General features: G+C 46.8%; 1 protein-coding gene across 3 annotated transcripts in view; it reads left to right on the top strand.

Moving 5' to 3' along the window:
• Nucleotides 1-8,543, top strand: part of Lpin1 (lipin 1) — a 122,240-nt gene that overhangs the window by 27,217 nt on the left and 86,480 nt on the right. For all 3 annotated transcript variants that reach the window (XM_050141817.1, XM_050141816.1, XM_050141815.1), the window contains exon 2: nt 5,643-5,699. In XM_050141817.1, coding sequence (XP_049997774.1) covers nt 5,643-5,699 — 57 coding nt within the window. The remainder of the gene's footprint in view (nt 1-5,642; nt 5,700-8,543) is intronic.

Here is an 8,543-nt window from a genome sequence, read left to right as displayed (position 1 = left end):
AAAGAAAGAAAGAAAAGAAAAGAAGAGACCGAAGAGGTGGTTCATGGGTAAAAAGCATTTGCTACTCTTCCAGGGGAGCCTGATTTGGTTCTCAGCACCCACATTGCAGCCCACAACCACCTACAACTCCAGTTCCAGGGACTCTAGTACCCTCTCCTGACCTCTGTGGGCACTGGGCACACATACGGTGTACTTACACACACACAGGCTAAACACTCATAATACACAAAATAAATCTTTAAAAAATTCAAAAAGGGGCAGATGTGGTGGTGCCCTCAGGAGGCAGAGACAGGCGGATCTTGGTGAGTTCAAGGTCAGCCTGGTCTACAAAGCGAGTTCCAGGACAATCAGAGGTGCCACACAGAGAAATCCTGTCTTGAAAATCAAAAAACAAACAAACCATTAAAAAAGGCTCAGACCCAACTGCCTTGTTTTATGCCCTTCTTTCATTCCATCCTTTCTCCTTCCCTCTCCCTCCCTTTGACGCATGGTAGCCCTGGATAGCTTCAAATTCTGTGTAGTTGAACTCCATATCCTCCTGGCTCTATCTCCCAAGTCCCACCTTGCTCTACTTTTATGCTTTTCTGGGAAAGCCCTGGAAGGCCAAAGGCTGGGGCACTGCCCATCTGATCCCCCATTCCACCATCTCACCATGTGACCCATGGAGCTTGTGGAATGACACACACTTCTGCCACCTTTGGTATTTCTGTGTTTAGGCTTAAATAATAAAATCAAACCAACTCTCCGTGGGAGGTGGCATTAGAGACACCATGCCCCTGTTGGTAGAAGAATAGCTTTGGGGTTCGGTGCGAAATTTCACTTTTAATCAGGGACAAATGAACCCACTGTGAGTCTAAATTGCTGTCAGCTTTCTTGGTCAACCATGAGTGCAGGAAAGCTGGTCGAGCTGTCTTACTGAGAGACTGCTGTGCCCATGACTATGTCTGTGGCCCCTGAAGAATTTGAGTTGGCTGTTCTCAAACAGCTGAGTTCAAGTTGGGTGTCTTCTTGCTGCATCCGATGGAGATGGGGGTTCAATAGCAGCAGTGTGCCACAGGCAGAGGTCATTTCAAACTTGGATGTCATTAGATGCCATGGGGCTGTCATGGAAGTGGGAGCAGGATGATCAGAAGAGCCATGGGAGCAGGAAGTTTGCTCCTGGAAATATCAGGGAAGCTACACCCATGAAATCTCACCAACATGGCTTCCTAAACAAGACCCGAACAATGAACTGTGTTGTAGATGTATCAGTTGGGACTGGACACCACATTGTTTCTCGTCCTCTTCATTTGATTAATTATGGTTTTCTATAATGGTCACTGTCTGTCTATAAGAAGTTTCTCTGATTAGGTGTTAGAACTACACTTATCTGTTGGTATCCTTCCTTTTGTGCCATGGAGCAATGTTGCCTGAGTCTTAACCTGGCCACATGTTGTGACTCACTTCTTTGCTTCCTGGGCATCCCCCACACAGAGGTCATTGAGATTACCTCTCATCCCCTCATTTTTCTTGCTCTGTGGTCCAGAGATTTTCTGTAGACAGGATGGGGAGCCCCGAGGCCTCCTCCAGACTGGATCTGGGTGTTTTCTCATCTGTCAGTTTACACAATAGTCTCCTGTAAGGGTCTCTTTTGAGAAACATGTTCTTAAAATGCTGAAGACATGGCCTACAGAAGTCTGAACACCTCTGGATCTTCCCCCTGGGGGCCTCCTGTCCCCTTCACTCCTAGACATGCTGCAGTTTTCCGCACTCGTGTGACCCTCTTAGGACTTGGGCCTCCATTCTTTGAGTAGCCCACTTCCATGTTTGTAGAAGCCATGTCTTCTTGCTCAGCCTTAGGAGTATCTAAGTATCTTAGGAGTATCTAAGGCGTGGAGCCTTTGCCAGTCTGATTCTGGAGGAAGGTGGCCAGCAGGCTTCCTGCTCTGTGTTGTCACCATTCCTCAGGTGTCTTGGTTTCTTTTTCAGTTTCTGTGATAAAATACACAACATAATCTACTTGAGGGTCAAAGGGTTTATTTGGCTCACAATTCTGGGTTACAGCCCATCACTGTGGGGAAACTGAAGTAGCAGGAACATGAGGCAACTGGTCACATGACATCATCAGCCAAGAGCCACAAATGCATGCAACTGCTCAACCGTTGAAGGAGCTGCGGGCTGCGTTCCTGCCACCTGGCTCCCGGCCGCCTGGCTAGCTTATGCCCTGAAATAATTACATGGAAAGTGTATTCTTTTAAACACTGCTTGGCCCATTAGTTCTAGCCTTTTAATGGCTAATTCTCACATCTTGCCTAACCCATATTTAGTAATCTGTGTAGCACCAGTCTTACTGGGAAAGATTCATCATGTCTGACCTGGTCGGCTTGCTTCATCGCGTCTGCCCTGGAGAGGAGAGGCATAGTGTCTGCCTAACTTCCCTTCTTCCCAGCATTCTGTTCTGTTTACTCCACCCACCTATGTTCTAACCTATCAGAGCAAGCAGTTTCTTTATTAATTAACCAATGAAATCAACAGATTGATATATGACACTCCCACCTCACTCAACTTGCTTTTTCTACAATTACACAGTTGAGGTCTCCTGCCTAGGGAATGGTCTCACCTATAGTGGGAAGGTTTCCCACCTCAATTAACTCAACCCACATAGTCCTTGCCCCACTGCCAACTGGATCTAGCCAGCCCCTTACTGAGACTCCCTTAGGAGCTGATTTGAGAATCTTCCAAGTTGTTAATTTGCCATTACACTGGACATCTCTTGAAGGTGACCTTGGTCAGACACATTTTTTACTTGCCTTCTTACTTTCCCCTATTCCAAAGCAACTCACAGAGGAGAAGCCCATCTCACCCATCTCTATGCTCCCAGAACCAAGCCAGGCACAGGACCCTAACAGGCACTGCCAGGCATTCAACACCAAACTATGCAGAATGTGCCCATTCACCAGCAGTTCACCAACAAATATGGGTTGGAAAAGCCAGCCCTGCCAAAGTGGTAGCAAGATGGGAGGGGGCTTGACTATTAGAGTTATTATTAGTTGAACTCAAATTATGGGTTCTGACAGTTAGTATTGATTGTCAGTCTTTGTCAACTTGATGTAATCTAGAATCCCCTGGGAGATAAATGGGTTTCTGAGCATGCCTGTGAGGGACTATCTTGATCAAGTGAAATAATACGGGAAGGCCCATTTTAACTATGGGCAGAACCATTTCCTAGGCAGGGCATCCTGTCCAGCATAAAGCGGAGGAAGGAGCTGAGCCCCAGCCAGCATGCGTGTATTCAGTACTCTCTGCTTTTGGAAGGTGGATACAAGGTGTCCAGTTGCTTCAAGCTCTTAGTGAGCTGTCTTCCCCACCAGGACTAACTTAAATCGTGCTCTGAAATAAACCCCTTCTCCCTTAGGTTGTTTGGTCTGGGAATTTTATCACTACCATGGGAAAGGAAACTAAGAAAAACAATTAATTAAAGGCCCTAGACAGCTGGCGTGTCCTTTAGAAAGTTGGGCTAACCCTGCATAATGATACACTCTGGGCAGTGTTAATTGGGTCCTTTGCAGAGAAGACATGGTGTGGTCTCTTTTAACATGAACACACTGTACAATGGAATCAGGGATCTAGGTTTTGCCCTTTAGTCTCCCTGGACTCAGTTCACACAAGCCAGTAGGATCCTTTTAGAGGTGAACAAGCTAGTGACACATACCTACGAAACAGGTGTGGCTGCCCTGAGGCGCTCTGTCCTGCCTTCTTATCCCATTGCTTCCTCCCTGCCCAATCTGTGGCTTTGCCAATAGGTTGTGTGTGCTTCACACAGGATGCTGGAATGGGAAAAGAGGGAAAGAATGAAATTTATGATCACATCACATTCTGTGAACCAAGTAAAGTCCCCCTCCCCCACATGCTGCTTAGTCCCAAATTCTTTTTACAGGCTAAGCTGGAATTCTCTCTGCTAAAGTGCTCCCTCCTGTGGTTTTTAACACAGTCACTGGTTCTCCAACCTCTGCTTCTGGCCAATTCCAGAGTGTTCCTATTGACTCCTTTAAAAACTTTTCTTTGGCCGGGCGGTGGTGGTGCACATCTTTAATTCCAGCACTCGGGAGGCAGAGACAGGTGGATCTCTGTGAGTTCGAGGCCAGCCTGGTCTACAAGAGCTAGTTCCAGGACAGGAACTAAAAGCTATGGAGAAACCCTGTCTTGAAAATAAAAAAAAAAAAACAAAACTTTTTTTTGTTGCTAACGGTTTTGTTTTGGGGGTTGGATCTCATTCATTCTATAGTCCAGGCTGGCCTGGAATTCACTACGTAGCCTAAGTTGGCCTCAAACTCTCTATCATCTTCCTGCTTCAACTTTCTGAGCAATGGGATTATAAATGTGAGCTGTTATAGATGGCTGTCTGTTGGCAGTAGTTTCTGTCCTGCCCTGTCCCACAGCTGTTCAGTCCCAAAGAAACACACAGAGGTCTACATTAATCACAAACTGGTTGGCCTATTAGCTCAGGCTTCTTATTAACTCTTGCATCCTACATTAACCCATAATTCTAGTCTGTGTTAGCCACGTGGCTTGGTACCTTTTTATCAGCAAGGCATTCTCATCTTGCTTCCTCTGCGTCTGGGTGACAGCTTCAGACTGAGCCTTTCCTCTTCCCTGAATTCTCCTATTCTGGCTGACATGCCTCTTCTTCCTTCCTGGCTACTGGCCAATCAGCATTTTATTAAACCAGTACAACTGACAAACCTTTACAGGGTATAAGACCATTGTCTTACGGCAGCTGTCATTCTCTGTGTGTGTGTGTCTCTCTCTCTGTGTATTTCTCTCTGTGTGTGTATGTCTCTGTGTGTGTCTGTGTGCCTGTGAATACCTATCAGTGCATATTCCGAATCCAGAGGAGTCGAGCCTGTGTCTTCCTCTATCACTCTTTCCTTTGTTGCCCTGAGACAGGCTCACTCATCCAGTTGGCCAGCCAGCTCCTTTCCATGTCCCCAGGGCTGGGGTTATACATACACACTGCCGTGCTCACCTTAGTTTTTAAGTGAGTGCTAGGGACTCGGACTCAGGTCCTCAGCTTGCACAGCAAATGATCTTACCCACTGAACCATCTCCCTAGGCCCCATCTTGGGTTTTTGAGACAGGGACTCTCCCTGGCCTTGATTACAAACAATTTGGCTAGACTGGTTGACCAGCAAGTCTCTGCCTCCCCAGTGCTGGGATTACAAACTCATGCTACCATGCTCAGTTTTATGATGTGGGTTCTAGGGATCAGACTCAGGTCCCATGCTTGTCATCAAGCCTTTTACTAACTGAGCCATGGGCCTGGTCCCAAAATTTATTCTCAGTACTTAAAACCTTTGACATACAAGCAGGACCCAGGTCATGATTTACTTGACTTGTATCTCTAATTAACTTCTTCTTTGAAAATATTTGTAATCTTTTGTTTTTATGTAGAAGGGCGTGTGTCTATGCACTGCATTCATGCAGTGCTCCTGGAGGCCAGAAATGGGCGTCAGATCCCCTGTGACTGCAGTGACGGTGACTGTGAGCTGCCATGTGGGTGCTGGGAATTGAACCCAGATCCTCTGAATGAGCAGCCAATGCTCTTAACCAGGGTTCCACTTCCCCAGCCCCTCTAATTAATGTCTAATGTTTTTGTTTTTCAGATTCCAATAATGAGAGACCCTGGGTGGATCCGGAATGTGTGGCCTTCCAACATTAATGTGAGTGCGGTGGCTATAAAATGTTCATGTGTTTTCATATGACAAGATTAAGTCTTGTCACAGTACAGCCTCCTGCCTTGGGCAAGCACAGTCTCCAAAGTGGGAATTCGTTCAATGGATGCTTCCAGAGCTCTCCCTGTGTTTCATAAACTCTGCCCAGGCAGCTAACCGTGTCACCTGGTTTCTCATCTCTCCTCTTAACCCACCAGCCTCCAGACACGGACGGGATTTTACCATCTCCCCAGTTTAAAAAGCATCTGAAGGTTCATTAGTGGAATGGGAGAAGTCATGTCCTTGGTTGCCTTTGACAGTGGTCCCTGGCTGTGGTCAGAGATGTCTACTAAGAGCTAGTCCTGAGCTTTGCACGGCTTCCTCTGGGTCCTGTTGTGGATCCCTTCCTCCTTGTAGCTGGTCCAAGCCTAGGTCCCACCCCCTTCCTGTCATTTCTAGGATTACACACTGGCTTTGTTCTATCTGACCCTGAGTCTGTCTTTGTGGATCTTCCCCAGACCCCAAATTCTGGAGCCTGATGCCCATCCCATCCTCCGACTCCTCTGTTCATTCAAGGCCTCTTGGACTTTCTCCTTATGTTTTGCTGGGAAATGTATCTGGTCTGATACCTCCAAAGTCTTTTCCTTAGCATATAACCCCTTTGTGTTGGTGCTTAGTCTATGTTTCAATAGATCATACAGCACATTACATACAGCCCATAGTTCTTTGGATTTGAGGTAGAGAGGCTCTTGGGTGGTCAAAGGAAGAATCAACTCCTAAGGTTTATTTGACTCTGCTGTGGCTTGTTTCTACTTTGAGATCATAAAACAAAAATATTACTTTGGTTCTGCCTTTAAAGAACTCAAACACTAAAGGGCTCAGGAGAAAGGTGTAGACAAAGGCTTGCAGAGGACCTTAGAGGCTTAGAGAAGTGCCTGACAAAGCAAGGAATTTATTTTTGCATTGATCCTGAGGCCCCAGTGGAGCAAGCAAGGAAGGCTGCTTAAGGAGACAGAACTCCGGGGACTCTGTAAGGGCTGAAGTTCTAAGTCTAAGCTGTAGACAGGAATGGGCCCAATGAGAGGCCAGGAAGCCTGGGGAGAGGGCAGTTAGTGGCAGTTGAGCCCAGAATGGGGAGCCAGTGTTCTGTGAGAAGGGGCAGGAAGTTTCTGGGTAAGCAGTGCCTCTTTCTGTGGGTGGCTGCGTAGGCCAGTGGTCACAGAAGTAGCCTGACGTTGCTTCCTGTGGCCAGCTCCCAATTCTGCAGACCCTGGGGTAGAAGCCATGGCTACCAGGTTTCCAGCTCACTTCTGGCCCTGTGTGCAGGCCATTGGTTGTGGTTCAGAGGAGAGTCAGGTGAGGGAAACAGCCCACTCGCCCCAGCTACGGCACCCTTCCCAGAACTAACTCATCCTAACAGACCAGGACAGAGGGAAGAAGACACAAATGGAATATCCTGCTTTAAAAGGGCGAAATTACAGAACGCCATCATCACTCGTGGTAGAGGATGAAAGCCCAAGCTTGTGGCTGTTGCGGTATGTGCTACTTGCGGTATGTGAGAGAGATCCTGAGCGAGATGCCTGACAGAGCAGCAGCTCCTGTGTCCAGTAGGCGCTCACTTGATCCCATACATTTAGTGCTTGCTGTCTACTGCAAGCCTCCGCAGTAGGAGAGAGATGGGGTGGTAACAGCTTGTCTGAGGTGAGTGAAGACAGTTTAGGAACAATCCTAGAGAAAAAGCCTCCAACATAAGGTAAGTCTTCTGGGGAACAATGGAAGAGCCCTCACAGTTGTCTGAGCATGAGGTAAGAGACAGGGGGGAGGGGTGGCAGGCGCAGATGCTCAGCTGAGATGAGAGAAGGACTCATCTGGTCTCCTAGGGTGTTTACCTAGGCAGACTCTCCTTTGCCTCCAAATTTGATTAAATCTCTCTTTCAGTTGTGATGATTTTGGGCATCAACTTCAAAGGATCTAGAGCCACCTGGAAGAGAGTCTCAGTTAAAGATGGTCTAATCAGGTTGGCATGTCTGTGGGCATTGTTTTGACAGCTATGTTAATTGATTTGGGAAGATCCAGTCCACTATGGGTGACATTATTCCCTACTTAGGGGTCCTGAACTGTGTGTTGGGGTCCAGCCTCGACGGGGTTTGCACACTCCACGGTAGTGACATGTGGATTAGAAATATTACATAGGAGGAACAGAGATGTGAAAGAAATACCTAGACATAGGAAGAACTGGGAAGGTAATCTAGTGATAATGAATCCACCTGCGTTTATTTTCCATGCGCTCATATACTCCAATCCAAAGAGGGAGAAAGAAGGCAAAAGACTGCTTTTGCATGATCCAAAGAACAAACAAAGCAATTGCTTGCTTCAATAGTTGAAGCATCAAGCTACTATACCCTGAGTTAAGCATTCCATTGTTCAGGCAGGACATGCAGCAACTACACCTTAGACCAAGCATTCTGTAGGCAGGCACTCCCTGGGTCAAACTTACTTACTTACTTACTTACTTTCTTTCTTTTTAAAATATTTTTGTGGTTTATTTAACTTTATTTTATGTGCATTGGTATGAAGGTGTCAGATCCCCTGCAACTGTAACCTCAGACAGTTGTGAGCTGCCATGTGGGTGCTGGGAATTGAACCTGGGTCCTCTGAAAGAGCAGTCAGTGCTCTTAACCACTGAGCCATCTCTCCAGCCCCATGGGTCAAACTTTCTTATTCTTTCATATTCTCGAAGGAGAAGGGATAGGTTTGAACTCTCTGACCTCTGTTTGTGGTGGAACATATCCACCTTTGTGGGCCATCTCAATACCCCAAACACCTAGTAAGGTCAAGATATCTCGTTTGGAG

Source organism: Alexandromys fortis, unplaced genomic scaffold (assembly GCF_014885135.2).
Source record: "Alexandromys fortis isolate MF-2015 unplaced genomic scaffold, M_Fortis_MF-2015_v1.1 scaffold_30, whole genome shotgun sequence".
Taxonomy (NCBI): domain Eukaryota; kingdom Metazoa; phylum Chordata; class Mammalia; order Rodentia; family Cricetidae; genus Alexandromys; species Alexandromys fortis.
Note: the sequence above shows the minus strand (reverse complement) of the source record. Positions and strands in the feature narration are given on the sequence as shown.